Source organism: Budorcas taxicolor, chromosome 3 (assembly GCF_023091745.1).
Source record: "Budorcas taxicolor isolate Tak-1 chromosome 3, Takin1.1, whole genome shotgun sequence".
NCBI lineage: Eukaryota > Metazoa > Chordata > Mammalia > Artiodactyla > Bovidae > Budorcas > Budorcas taxicolor.
The window spans coordinates 58,008,953-58,024,929 of record NC_068912.1 but is presented as its reverse complement, the minus strand read 5'-3'; the positions used below and the strand labels follow the sequence as shown (position 1 = coordinate 58,024,929).

The following is a 15,977-nucleotide window of genomic DNA, read 5'->3' as shown; positions in this document are numbered from 1 at the left end:
ACTAGCTGTGTAATAAATTTATTATATTTCAGTGACATTCTTTGAACATGGAATAGGTGAATCTGGAGAAAAAGCACTACTCTATTCTTCTTGCCCATATTTTTCTTTGTACTTTTAAATTTCTGTACTGTTTCCGTATTTGTGTCTCTCAGAGGTTTAGAGACATTTAGAATACATTTGATACAGGATTTTTAAAGACATTTTTAAAAATATAATGATTTACTTAATGATTTACTCCTTAAATTTATATAAGGTATGGGGTAACTTTGATTCCTTTTTTTCAATTGAGGTATAGTTTATTTACAATACTATGTAAGTTTTTAGGTGCACAACATAGTGATTCACAATTTTTAAAGGTTGTACTTTATTTACTGTTAAAACGCTGACTATATTCCCTGTGTTGTACAATATATCCTTGTAGCTTATTTAATACACAGTAGTTTGTATCTTTTATCAACCAGGGGATCTTTGCAGAAACTAATACCTCTGAATACTGAAAGGTATCAGGTCAATAATGTTCAGGTAACAAAAGATAATTAAAGGTTTACTGAGCATGGCCCCACCAATCAAACAAGACCCAGTTTCCCACTCAGTCACTCTCTCCCATCAGGAAGCTTCCATAAGCCTCTTATCCTTCTCCATCAGGGAGCAGACAGATTGAAAACCACAATCACAGAAAACTAACCAATCTGATCACATGTACCACAGCCTTGTCTAACTCGATGAAACCATGATCTATGTCATGTAGGGCCACCCAAGACGGATGGGTGATGGTGGAGAGTTCTGACAAAACGTGGCCCACTGGAGAAGGGAATGGCAAACCACTTCAGTATTCTTGCCTTGAGAACCCCATGAACAGTAGGAAAAGGCAAAAAGATAGGACACTGAAAGAAGAACTCCCCAGTCGGTAGGGGCCCAACATGCTATGGGACATGAGTGGAGAAATAACTCCAGAAACAATGAGGACATGGAGCCAAAGCAAAAACAACACCCAGTTGTGGATGTGACTGGTGATGGAAGTAAAGTCTGATGCTGTAAAGAGCAGTATTGCATAGGAATCTGGAACGTTACATTTATGAATCAAGGCAAATTGGAAGTGGTCAAACAGGAGATGGCAAAAGTGAACGTCGACATTTTAGAAACCAGCAAACTAAAATGGACTGGAATGGGTGAATTTAATTCAGATGACCATTGTATCTACTATTGTGGGCAAGAATACCTTAGAAGAAATGGAGTAGCCATCATAGTCAACAAAAGAATCCAAAATACAGTATTTGGATGCTGTCTCAAAAATGACAGAATGATCTCTGTTCGTTTCCAAGGCAAACCATTCAGTATCACAGTAATCCAAGTCTATGCCCCGAACAGTAATGCTGAAGAAGCTGAAGATTGAATGGTTCTATGAAGACCTACAAGACTTTCTAAAATAAACACCCCCAAAAGATGTCCTTTTCATTATAGGGCACTGGAATGCAAAAGTAAGAAGTCAAGAAATACCTGGAGTAACAGGCAAATTGGCATTGGAGTACAGAGTGAAGCAGGGCAAAGGCTAATAGAGTTTTCCCAGAAGAATGCACTGGTCATAGCAAACACCCTCTTCCAACAACACAAGAGAAGACTCTACACATGGACATCACCAGATGGTCAATACTGAAGTCAGATTGATTATATTCTTTGCAGCCAAAGGTGGAGAAGCTCTATAGAGTCAGTAAAAACAAGACTGGGAGCTGACTGTGGCTCAGATCATGAACTCCTTATTGCCAAATTCAGACTTAAATTGAAGAAAGTAGGGAAAACCACTAGACCATTCAGATATGACCTAAATCAAATCCCTTATGATTATATAGTGGGAATGATGAATAGACTCAAGGGATTAGATCTGATAGACAGTGTACCTGAAGAACTATGGAAGGAGGTTCATGACATTGTACAGTAGGCAGTGATCAACACCATCCCCTAGAAAAAGAAATATAAAAAGGCAAAATGATTGTCTGAGGAGGCCTTATAAATACCTGTGAAAAGAAGAGAAGCAAAAGGCAAAGGAGAAAAGGAAAGATATACCCATTTGAATGCAGAGTTCCAAAGAAGAGAAAGGAAAAATAAGAAAGCTTTCCTCAGTGACCAGCACAAAGAAAGAGAGAAAACAATAGAATGGGAAAGACTAGAGATCTCTTCCAGAAAATTAAATATCAAGAAAACTTCTCATGCAAAGATGGACACAATAAAGGACAGAAATGTTATGGACCTAACAGAAGCAGAAGATATTAAGAAGAGGTTGCAAGAATATACAGAAGAACTATACAAAAAAATTTTCACAGCCCAGATAATCACAATGGTGTGATCACTCACCTAGAGCCAGACATCCTGGAATGTGAAGTCAAATGGGCGTTCAGAAGCATCACTGCAAATAAAGCTACTGGAGGTGATGGATATTCAGTTGAGCTATTTCAAATCCTAAAAGACGATGCTGTGAAAGTGCTATACTCAGTATGCCAGCAAATTTGGAAAACTCAGCAGTGGCCACAGGACTAGAAAAGGTCTGTTTTCATTCTAATCCCAAAGAAAGACAATGCCAAAGAATGTTCAAACTACTGCCCAATTGCACTTATCTCACATGCTAGCAAAGCAATGCTCAAAATTCTCCAAGCCAGGCTTCAACAGTAGATGAACTGTGAACTTGCAGATGTTCAAGCTGGATTTAGAAAAGGGAAAGGGACCAGAGATCAAATTGCCAACATCCGTTGGATCATTGAAAAAGCAAATGAGTTCCAGAAAAACATCTATTTCTGCTTTATTGTCTATGCCAAAGCCTTTGACTGTGTGGATCACAATAAACTGTGGAAAATTCTGAAAGAGATGGGAATACCAGACCACTTGACAGGCCTGCCTCATGAGAAATATGTATGCAGGTCAAGAAGCAACAGTTAGAACTGGACATGGAACAACAGACTGGTTCCAAATCCAGAAAGGATTATGTCAAGGCTATTTATTGTCACCCTGCTTATTTAACTTATATGCAGAGTACATCATGAGAAATGCCAGACTGGATGAAGCACAAGCTGGAATCAAGACTGACGGAAGAAATATCAATAACCGCAGATTCGCAGATGACACCACCCTTATGGCAGAAAGCAAAGAAGAACTAAAGAGCCTCTCAATGAAAGTGAAAGTGGAGAGTGAAAAAGTTGGCTTAAACTCAACACTCAGAGAATGAATGCCACCACTTCATGGCATATAGATGGGGAAACAGTGGAAACAGTGTCAGACTTTATTTTGGGGGGCTCTAAAATCACTGCAGATGATTACTGAAGCCATGAAATTAAAAGACGCTTGCTCTTTGGAAGAAAAGTTATGACCAACCTAGACAGCATATTAAAAAGCAAAGACATTGCTTTGCTGACAAAGGTCCATCTAGTCAAAGCTTTGGTTTTTCCAGTAGTCATGTATGGATGTGAGAGTTGGACTATAAAGAAAGGTGAGGGCAGAATTGATGCTTTTGAACTGTGGTCTTGGAGAAGACTCTTGAGAGTCCCTTGGACTTCCAGGAGCTCCAACCAGTCCGTTCTAAAGGAAATTAGTCGTGAATGTTCACTGGAAGGACTGATGTTGAAGCTGAAACTCCAATACTTTGGCCACCTGATCTGAAGAACTGACTCATTTGAAAAGACCCTGATGCTGGGAAAGATTGAAGGCAGGAGGAGAAGGGGATGACAGAGGATGAGATGGTTAGATGGCATCACTGACTCGATGGACATGAATTTGAGTAAACTGCGGGAGTTGGTGATGGACAGGGAGGCCTGGGTGTGTTGCAGTCCATGGGGTTGCAAAGAATCGGACAGGACTGAGCAACTGAACTGAACTGACCTGATCAAAAGATGTATTAGTATGTCTCCCATCAGTAAACTGTTAGTCTTTTAACCTTATCTTGCCTCTCTCTCATTTTCCCTCTGCAGTGTTAACCACTAGTTTGTTCTCTATATCTGTGAGTCTGTTTTTTCGTTATATTTACTATCTGCCTCATTTTTTAGATTCCATATATGTGTGCTATGACATAGTATTTTTATTTCTGTCTTATTTATTTCACTTCACAAAATTATCTCTAAGTCTACCCACATTGTGGTAAATGAGTAGTACTGTATATATTTTTGGGTATATGTATGAAAGTGAAAGTGAAGTCGCTCAGTCGTGTCTGACTCTTTGTGACCCCATGGACTGTAGCCTACCAGGCTCCTCCATCCATGGAATTTTCCAGGCAACAGTACTGGAGTGGGTTGCCGTTTCCTTCTCTAGGGGATCTTCCTGACCCAGGGATTGAACCCGGGTCTCCTACATTGCAGCCAGACGCTTTACCATCTGAGCCACCAGGGAAGCTCAGGGTATATGTATATATACATATATATATGACTACATCTTCTTCATTCATTAATTTGTGGATGGACATTTAAGCTTATTTCATATCTTGGTAATTGCAAACATTGCTGCTATGGAATTGGGGTGCATATATCTTTCTGGATTACTGTTTTTGTTTTTTGAATATGTACCCAGGAATGGAATTGATGGGTCTTATGGCAGTTCTATTTTTAGCTGTTTGGAAAACCTCATAGTGTTTTGCATATAGATGCACCAATTTATATTTCCACCAACAGTGCTCAGGGTTCCCTTTTCTCCATCACCTCGTCAACATTTGTAATTTGTGGTCTTTTTGATGATAGCCATCTAGGTGTGAGGTGATTATCTCATTGTGGTTTTAATTTGCATTTCTCTGATGATTAACAATGTCGAGTATCTTCATGTGCCTGGCTGGCCTTCTGTATGTTTTCTTTGGAAAAATGTCTATACAGGTCTTCTGCCCATTTTTTAAATTGGATTTTTTTTTTTTTTGCTATTGAAATGTTTATAAAATGTATGAAATGTTTATATATTTTGGATATTAGCCCCTTAGTGGTCATATCATTTGCAAGGATTTTCTTCCGTTCAGTAGGTGTCTTTTCATTTTTTGTTGATTTCTGATAAAGAATTTTATATATTCTTATAGATGAGTTTGCCTCTGTGTAAGATTGGTTTGATTTACTCAGAAAAACTCTAGAATTTTTCCTATTTCTAAAACAGAGTATACTTTTCAATCATTTCCAAAGAGTCAGGTCAAAATATTGGGAGTGACTGTATAGTCTGATTCTTCTGTTTTAGGATTCTTTTATCTTATATGATATCCTGTGAAATATGGAAAATTTAACCAATTATATTTATTTCTGTGAACCAGGCATTTTTGCACTATTTATTTAATTTACATATATCCTGCATACTGTTTTAATTATGAACATACAGACAGTTATTCAAATAATCAAAGATAGAAGAGCTACTTTAAACAAATCTTGGTTACAGCTAGTCTTTAAAATGCTTAATTAGAAGGTTACAGATTAATAATCTTTAAAGAATATTGGCTCTAATAACTAGTTAGATGAATTTGAAATCATTTGGTAACTGTGTATAAACTACTATAAACAGGATATAGATCAGATTTTTAAACATACTTTAGAAATAAATCTGACTTTGATGTATAAATATCTGCCCTAAATGCCTAGAGTATGTAATATTTTGATAATCTTTGTAAAAAGTTGTTCTCATTAATTTAATTCTGGAAATTAGATTTGAAAGTTCCTATATTAAACTTCTATATAATGCTAAGGATCTTGATCTGTATATAAACAGTTTTACTATTTAGATTATGTGACTGCAAGTACTGCTGTCATATAAAACCATGTTATAAAACTAAAAACAAAAAAAAAGTTCTTAAAAAGATGTAATTGGTGTTATGAATCTATTGTACTAACTGCATTTTATCTTAAAACATCAAAATAATTTTAGAAAAAAACTTACTGGTTCACCCCGAGGCCCAGGTGGTCCTAGGATTGTATTATCTTCTCCTGGATAACCCTACAATGAAGATGATTTATAAATAAAGTTAAATTAATGAAATAAATTTTAAAAAATTAAGCCTAATATTTCTAATAGTTTATAAAATATGCAATCTGGTTTTATCTTTTTTAAATGAAAAAGTTTTATCTACAAAACCTAGCATATGATACTTTATACACAGTTATAAATCATATATAGTTCTCTTTGGAAGTGTCAATCTCCTTTAGTTACATAAAAAGCAGCTTACTAATTTTCTCAGTGTAGAAGGCAATGGCACCCTACTCCAGTACTCTTGGCTGGAAACTCCCATGGAGGGAGGAGCCTGGTAGGCTGCAGTCCATGGGATCGCGAAGAGTCGGACATGACTGAGCGACTCTACTTTCACTTTTCACTTTCATGCACTGGAGAAGAAAATGGCAACCCACTCCAGTGTTCTTGCCTGGAGAATCCCAGGGACGGCGGAGCCTGGTTGGGTTGCCGTCTATAGGATCGCACAGAGTCGGACATGACTGAAGTGACTTAGCAGCAGCAGCAGTTTTCCAACAATATTATCAATCAAAAGGAGTACTATTGTAGTTATTCTTAATTCATAAAAATTTTTACCATAAACGTACTATATTTAGTCATTTAATCTACAGTCTCACAATCTCTTTCAATAAGCAAATTAACATTAGTTTCACAGATTGCAAAGTATTGTAACATATCATTTCACCTCAATCTGAAACTATCTATCAAAGACTTCTTAATTATTTTAAATATTTCTCCCTTTATATTTATTTTTCTTCTAGAATCTACAATACTTCCCAAGTTGAAAAGTACTTATTTTATTCTTTGAAAGTGTTTCCAGCATACTTTCAGAAGGAACACATGAATTCAGTGTTTACTTTTAGGATTAAAAAGTCAATATAAACATACACACCTTTTCTCCTTTAGGTCCTGGCAACCCAGAAAGTCCCGGTTGACCTTCATGGCCCTAAGAGAAGGACAAATAAGTAGACAATCTCCATATCATTAGTATGTGCTCTACATAATACTATCACGGCTATGCCATTAGATATTACACTAATTCTGAAAGAAAAATAGGATTCACTGTATAGGAGCCTGATGTCTAAATATGCTAGAAAGTATTATCAGGAGATTTCACCTGAATTTGTATATTTGGGATGACATCTTTATGTAATGTTTTTATGCAAATATACATTTCTTATTTCCAATTAGAAATGCTTACCCTATATCCTAGAATTCCAGGCTCTCCAGCAGGTCCCATCAATCCTAAATGTCCCTAAAAAACAAATCAAACATTAGAAGGAAAACAGACAATTGTTTAAATTGTTAAACCTGCATTTTTGTTAACTTAGATTTTTCAAAGTATGAAATTCTACCTAGTCTGAAACAGGAAAACAAAAAGTAATTCTCCAACTTGCATCTTATTTTACTTCTGAACCATGTAAGTCCCACACAAATATGTTTCTTTGGTTTATTTCTGGTATGAACATCTTTAATCATATTAAAAGAAATACTTTCAGTTGCCAGAATGCTGTAAATTTCCAGCAAATTCTTGGAAATGTAGTTTGCATTTGTCAAAGTTTGTGGTATTTGCACATCACTAAATATTAGGGAGTGAATTCTGATAGTTTTTAGTATTGTCGTGATAGGATCGAGAACTCTGTGCTCATTCATAGCCTCAGGTGCTTTGATGAACATGATTTCAACTCTGGTCAAAGCTGTTAAAAGAGAATTGATTGACAACTTATGTATAATATTCATCTCTATTATTTACACTTATTATCAATTTACATAGATGAAGAAATCATAAGTTAAAGGCAAATCAGTAAATATTCCTAAACTACTGAAAAGATAACAGACAACTGAAAAAAAGCTAAAATAACACTCTTAAAAATGTCCCTTCTTTTTATATAATTAAAAAGTTTTCACACCAACTCTTCTATTTGAGTCTCAAAATAAATAGGAGATAAGGAAATTAAGGTACAGCCAAATGCCACATCAGCCAGAAGTTCTAACCAATGAAATAAGTAAGGATAATAAATAATAAATATGAGGAGGTGATAAAATTATTTACCTAAGGAATCCTTAGAATTATTAAAATTCACTGAAATAAATATAAAGTTTTAAAAAAAGATTTCTTACAAAGACCAGTAAGAAGATGAACTAGAAAAGGGACTACCCTAAAAACAACAAAATCTGTAAGAAACTAACAATACATGTAATAAGAAAGGTGTAAGAACAGAGATAAAGGAAATAACAAAGCTTTATTGAAGAATATAGAAGATATAAGTAAATAAAAAGACATATGTTAATCATTCATAGAATGGATATGGTAATTCTATTTCTATGAATGATTCAATATTAAAAGAACTTGCAGAATTGTATTTTAAAGTTCAAACAAAAAACAGAAAAAATCATAGTAAGAGCTGAGCTTTTCAGAAAAATAAATTATGAAGTATTTGCCCTTCTAGATCTCAAAAGATACTGTAATGATGTAACAGTTTAAATGGTGTGGTACCTAGTAATAAACTAAAAAATTGAGAAAATAGAGAAAATGAAAACAGACCATTATTTGAGAGTAGCTTACAGTAAGGGTAGCATTTCAGAAAACTGGGAAATAGATTTATTAAATAGTATTGAGACAACTGGCTAAGAAGATGGAAAAAAGAAATTAGTCCTTCACAACTTATAGCAAAATAAACTCCATATGCTTTAACAGGGCTAAGAGTAACAATATTAAGAATAGGATATGGAAGAATATTTTTATATACTTTATGTAAAGAAGTCATTTTTAATTAACAGAAAGACTGACAAATTTGATTGTAATAATTAAAACCTCTGTCCAGTGAAAGATAGTATAAACAAGATAAATGATAGAAAGGGAAAATATATTTGTAATATATTTGCAACATATTTAACAAAAATATATTATCTAAACTATATAAGGTGTTCTTACAATTAAGAAAAAGAAAATAGTCTAATAGAAAAAAATTTAAAGTACATATGAACAGGCAACTTTTCAGAACAGGCAATTTATTTAGTTGCAAGTAAGAAAATGTAAGAAAGAAAATGAGACACGCTTTTTCATTTATCAGATTTGCAAACATCAAAAGGATTAATATGAAGTATTCCCATAAAAGTCTCAAATGTAAGACTTGAAACCATAAATTTCTAGAAGAAAACACAGACTGTATGCTTTTTGATATTGGTCTTGGAAATACTGTTATTTTATATCTCTCCTCAGGTAAAATAAACAAAAGGAAAAATCAGTAGACAATATCAAACAAAATAGCTTTTACACAGTCAAAGAAACTATCAATAAAGCAAAAAGGTCACCTATTGAATAGGAGAAGATATTTGCAAACAATGAATCTGATAAGGAGTTAATATCTAAATATAAAAATAATTCATACAACTCAACATCAAAAAGACAGACAACCCAATTTAAAAATGGGCAGAGTATCTAAACAGATATTTTCCCAAGATAGCCAACAGGCACATGGAAAGATGCTCAACATCACTAATCATCAGGGAAATGTAAATCAAAACCACAATGAGATATCACCTCATACCTATTAGAATGGCTATTACCAAAAAGACAACAAACATCAAGTGTTGGAAAGGATGTGGAGAAAAGGGAACCCTTGTTCACTGTTGGTAGGAATATAAATTGTTGCAGCCATTATGGAAAACAGTATGCAGACTCCTCAAAAAATTAAAATTAAAAACAAAACACCATATGATCTAGCAATTCTACTCTTGGGTATCACGTTATATACCATTTTTGAATTCATAGGGCATAGAAGAAAAATATCAATTTAAATAAAAGGAAGTACATACTACCTGACTTAGTAAGATGACAGTAAGGAATGGAACACTTAAAATGAGGCTGAGGAGTCTTACAATTGAGAGTAAGGGATGGAGGAGATAACGGATAGAGTAATCGCATTTAGAACATCAGAGAGCTTCAGCTAAAAGAGTTGCCCATCAGAGACTGCTTTTTGATACTCCAGTCTAAACAATACATCCCTTCATAAGATTTTCCCCTAAAATGAGGCCAAGGAAAACCTTCTTCAAACAACAGATTATTCAATGCTCTCCAAAGGACTTGGTGAAAAGCCACTTGTGACATTTTAATGGTGACTAGGAAATACATATGGATTTGATATATAAGTTTATGAAATACTCAAAAGACTAAATTGGATAATCTCTTAAATATTTTGCATCTCTTTCTTCTGTGACTTTTTGAACAAGTTCAAATATGTTAGCAACATAATTTCGATATTAGTTTCAAAAGTATCATGCTATCTTTGCTTCCAATATCATGTAAAATTCATACAAAAGATTAAAAATCAGTAGCTGTTTTGGAGACTTATCACAGATGGTTATAAAGAAATAATCTCTAGATAAGCATGAGAGTCTAAGCATATAAAGAAAACCCATTTTTGAGTAATTTTCAAAGCAATTTGTCAACCACGACAGCATAATTTTATACAGATATTAAATCCTGATTTAAAGTACAACTTTATAAACTTTCCTCCTTAGGTTGGGAGTTATAATCTGATTTTTAAAAATCTGATTTCATATTTAATTTCCATTTTGAGATTTTTTTCCCCTTTCCTTTTTCATGTCCAGAAGCCACTAAGCCATTTAAGTACTGTGGAATGCTTACAATTCTCCATATTCCATGGAGGTAGATTATTTTCAATGGAACTTTTGCTTTCTCTGTAAAATTAATCAAGAGATGAAGCTTTTAGACATGGATACATTTCTTTCCATCCGCAGTGAACTCAGTTTTGGAGACAAATCAAATACTGACCACAGCACCTCTAGTTCCTCTGGCACCCTTAAGACCACTTTCCCCAATTTGTCCAGGAGCACCTCTGCTTCCAATTTCTCCTGCAGGCCCCATTTGTCCTTTATCACCCTGTGGATGCCATTAGTGAGAGAGAAAAGTAAGAAAAAAACCTTATACTTAAATTAATCAACTACATCATATACCTGAATGGCTCCAGAGGATATTCTGTAGCCAAAATTCTATAAATAGTAACTTTGTTTTAACTTACTAGTACTACAGACCACCACTGACAATAACAACATACCATCACCACCTGGGTTACCTTAAAAATGTAATTAAAAGTAATTTTGGAAAAAAGAATACAAAAATTTTTGCGCAAATAAGCAGGGAAGTCTGGCGTTCATGCTGAATTACAAATAACAACTAAGTGTTTTATTCATGAAGCTTGTTATATATTTATGTACAAATGCATGCACACATATGTTTGCTCATGTCCTGAGAAAACACAGGCCCTATGACAAGCCTGTTTCCACAGAGAATTTCAGTGCCCCAAAGATACATTTAATGCATAAAGGCTCTAGTGGGCAGTTCTGTATACTCAACATCATCACTTGGTTGGAATTTGTCTTAAAAAATCTGTACCATTTTTACATGATTTTACATCCATCTGAATACCAATTCTTCTGTTTTCCAACAGGCTAACTGATCATTCTGTAATATCAAAGTACAGCTGCTTTTAAATAGTAAATGTTATAATTTATTCTCTACATGTGGTAACTCAGTTCTATTATTGATAATCAAGTAGACACAAAGAAAAACTAAACTATGATCATAGGAGATTTTTGGTGATTCATAATAATTCACAGGTTGCTGTATGGATCTGCACTGCCCTACTTGTAAAACCATTTAGAAAGTACATTATGTATGATGAAAAGAGACTTCAATATTGGGCATTATTTGATGACTGAGAATGGTAACTAAAATATACCTCATTCACTTGTATCTTCTATTATTTCTTATACTGTCCCCAAGTTATAAGAAAAATGGATTAGGTGCATATTCACAGAAATGATATAATTCAATTTTGGGAACTAGAATATGGTGTGATTTGTACTTAATTATAGTAAATATATTTAGATTTATTGTATTACAATGGGAAAATAATTTTGATGTTTCACCAATACTTGAAAAAATTATTGACTCTATCCAAGTATGAATTATTTATTATAAAGTACTAAATTTTACAAACACATCATATTTTCCTAGTAAAAGGAAGCAAATAACACATATTGTTTTGTGTCTCTTAGTTAATATATAGGGAAGATAAAATCAATACTAACCTTTTCAATTTGGAAAAATATATTCAAACCAGCCAGAAACAATTCTAGTAATACTTCTCTCCCCTAAATATCTTACTAAAGTTGTTATTAAATGGCACAAATGGTATAGCATTTTTTCTTTTCTCTCTTTTCATGCCCATGGTCTACTAAAGAATTTCTGGTAAAGATGAGAAGAAAAGGCAAAGATCTTTTCAGAAATGACAAAGTGAAAAATTTGACTTCATATAATTAAGGTAAAAAGTACTCCTATGTGGAATTAAATATTAATTTATACAATTATGCCTTTTAAGTCAAATTTATGGCTCTTTAATGCTTTATTTCTAGTACAAATAAAAACATCATAGTATGCTATGGAGCTATGTGCACATCAGGATAAAGAAAACCAACATAAACATATGTAAAAAAAAATTTACCTTCTTTCCTGGACGACCTCTTTGTCCTGGAATTCCCGTAATTCCTTCAGGTCCCTGGATAAAAAAGGAAATAAATTATTAGAGATACAACTAGATAGAATGCTTAAATACTTATATCACATAATCACTGACTTGAACACTAAATAAAAATGTGGGCTACTTCTCAACATTATTATGCTCATATAACTATTTAAAAAGAGGTCATGATGAGTTAGAGGCCCAGCTGTTAATAGTGAGTAAAGTTCACATATACAAACTAGTCAAGAAGACAAAATGAAACCACTCTTAATCACAGAGGGAAAATAACTTGGTTTTAGCACAGCCAGTGAGAAAGCAATTAAAGTTAACCTAAATGCATCCATGTCAGCAGTTCTATGAGCTACTTTGGGTTCAACATCTTGTTGAATGAACAGGATTATAAAATATATCTAATACATTGTCAGGGAGAATCTCAAAATCTCCACTGAAGGGTACGATTAAGCAAATACTCTTTTATCTTTGGGGGAAAAAAAAGGAGAAAGGGGAAACACACTGAGAGAAAGGAGGTAGTCATATTAAACTGTTTAAAACAATATTTTTATTTCAATCGGTATTTTATTTATACAAAAGTAGACTAAAAGTTTTCAATAAACACTTTTTTCAAAGTAAGAAGTGGTTAAAATATTTTAATGTCATATGAATTTGCAGGTCAACAATGGTTAGGCTTAAATGAGATCCACAGTAAGCCAGGCTTCAGATTCAAAAATAGCCAATAATTAATCACAGCATTCCTTGCATTAGTTGGAAATGAAAATGGAAATTTCAAATTTGTGTCCCAAAACTTGGCAAAAGGCAAAAATGATGTAGACAAGAAATAAATTGTGGTTTACCACTGTGCTACGGAGGCTCTTGATAAATATTTGTTAAACGAATAAACAGATACCTAAGGAAATGACTCATGCCCTGTGCTCCTGAGCAAATGTTCTTCTAGCCTCAGAAAATCCGCTGAATTTAGAGGCCAAGGCGGTTAAGTTCTATTGCTGTAGTTCCAGCTGCATCCAGAGGTTGAAATGATCATTGCATTAACGGGAGACTTCTTTGCAGTTAACGTGGCCTTTTTAAGAGAGGGTGATTAACATTTACAGAGGTTAACGGCGTGAGCATTTAAGCCAGACTGCTGCAGTTTCATATTTTGGCTCTGTCACCTAACAGCTGTATGGCTATAGGTGGATTATTTTACCTCTAACAGCCTGTTTCCTGTTATATAGCAGGGGTATATTAATACTTCTTCAGAGTTACTAAGATTGAATGAGAAAGGACTAGACTTATACTTGAAGAGGTCAAGAAATGTCAGTTCTCATTAATTTCTGTTGCCTTTTCAAAGGGTATTATGTAATAATTAACTATATATAAAAGATTATTAATAAAAGGTATAATAAACACCCAAGTGTTTACCACCCACTTTAAGAAATAGAAGCTATACACACACACATTCACACACACACACAAGACTGAAGTCCCATATATGCACTTATATTTGCAAACATATCACCTTCTCTCCTCACTCAGGTGCAACCATTGTCTTCAATTTATCATCCCCGTGCATTTATTTACACTTTTACTCCATTTGTATATATTCCCAAGCATTATATGCTTATTTTGTGTCTTTTGAAACTTTCAATAAGCAGTATCATACTTTATACATTCTTTTGAAAATTTTTTTAGAACAATATTTTGTTTTTGAAATTATTTAGTGTCTCTACTCTACTTACATTTTGTAGTGGTGGTGGTTGTGGTTTAGTCACTAAGTTGTGTCCGACTCTTGTGACCCTATGGACTGTAGCCTGCTAGGCTCCTCTGTCCATAGGATTTCCTAGGCAAGAATGCTGGAGTGGGTTACCATTTCCATCTCCAGGGGATCTTCCAGACCCAGGGATCAAACCTGGGTCTCCCACATTCCAGATTCTTTACCTATTGAGCTACAACATTAAATAGTAGGATTCCACTTTGTAATCAAACCACAATTAACTCAGCCATTTCCCTAGTGATGAGCTTTTGGTAGTTTTTGTTTGTTTCTTTGTTTTGCTTTGTTTTTTTTTTTTTTTTTTTAATGCTACAAACAGTCCTTCAATAAACACTCTTGCACCTACCTCTATATACCTACATCAAGAGTTTTTTGGGTGAGGGTGTATACTCTGGAATTGAATTCCTTGCAGGATACATGTACCTTTCAGTACATAAGATTTTGGCAACTTGTTCTCCAGAGTTTTAGCCTATTTACATCCTCAAAAGCAACATTTAAGAGTTCCAGTTACTCCATATCTTACATGTTTGGTACTATCAGACTTAAAATTTGTCCATCTCAAGGGAGCAAAATGATATATTATTAGGGATTTCAATTCACATATTCCTGATTATAAAGGAAGATGAATCTCTCTTCATACAATAATTCAGCATTTATATGTGAATCACTAGTTCCCATCTTTTGTCCAGTATTCTAGATCCAAGGCCTCTTCATCCTTGCCACCACTGCAAACACAGAGTCAGTATTAGGAAGTAAGGAAAGAGGGAGGTGGAAGACTGATACATCTGAGACTAAGCATCATAAGAGTCTGAGCTTTACCCAAAGAGACTACTAAATTATAGGAACAGATTAAGCTTTTAACTGAATTGGACGCAAAAGTTTCCTTTCTTTCTCCTTCAATTCCCCAACCACTCCTCACCAATCTAAATTAGGGCTTGTGAGGAAAACCAGATTAGCCAGAAATAAATGTTATATTTGCACATGTCAAAGTGCCAATCTGTAACCCTGTTACACACTTCATTGTAATGAGCAACAACTCAGTTGCTCACCTAAAAATCAGATTTATTCTTTATTATGCTTTCCCTCTTTCTCAACATCCAAACCATGAGCAAATCCAGTCAACTATATCTCCAAGATGTCTTGAATCTGGTTAGTATTTACTGTCTCTATTGCTCCCCTGCATTCCAAGTCACTCTATCATTTTTTTGTCTACATGACTGCCACAGCCTTCTAAGTAATTTGGTCCATGTTTACCCTTATATTCCATTTCTTCAGAGTAACCCAAATGATCATGAACAATTTTAATCAAACATCTCTCCTTATGTAAAACCTTCCAAATGGCTCCCCAGCGGAATCAGAATAATCTTCAAACCTCTTATCATGGTCTATAGTCCCCTATGTGATCTGCCACCTCACATTTCTCTGACATCATGTTTTCCAGTTATTTACTACTTGGACCCTTCCTTTTTAAAAATAGGGCATTTAATAAATACCCTTTCTATCTTGGGGCATTTGCATTAGATGTTTCCTCTGCCTAGAATGCTCCTTTTCAGATAGCCACATGATTGGCTCCTTTTTATCTTTAGGCATCTAACTCAATGTAACTTCAGGTGGTCCTTCTGTGGCCATCCCAATTAAAGTAGCCCCTTTATCAGGGCATTCAAAATCCCATTACCATGGTTTATTTTCCTCATAGGAAATAACTATCAGAAATTATTATT

At 34.3% G+C, this 15,977-nt stretch overlaps 1 protein-coding gene across 1 annotated transcript in view; it reads right to left on the bottom strand.

Annotated features, from left to right (window-relative positions):
* COL24A1 (collagen type XXIV alpha 1 chain) overlaps window positions 1-15,977 on the bottom strand; it is a 363,647-nt gene that overhangs the window by 84,785 nt on the left and 262,885 nt on the right. Inside the window, exons 39-43 of the mRNA XM_052638047.1 lie at window positions 12,474-12,527; window positions 10,742-10,849; window positions 7,145-7,198; window positions 6,836-6,889; window positions 5,878-5,934 (exon numbers count right to left, since the gene is read on the bottom strand). Of these exons, the coding sequence (XP_052494007.1) occupies window positions 5,878-5,934; window positions 6,836-6,889; window positions 7,145-7,198; window positions 10,742-10,849; window positions 12,474-12,527 (327 nt within the window). The remainder of the gene's footprint in view (window positions 1-5,877; window positions 5,935-6,835; window positions 6,890-7,144; window positions 7,199-10,741; window positions 10,850-12,473; window positions 12,528-15,977) is intronic.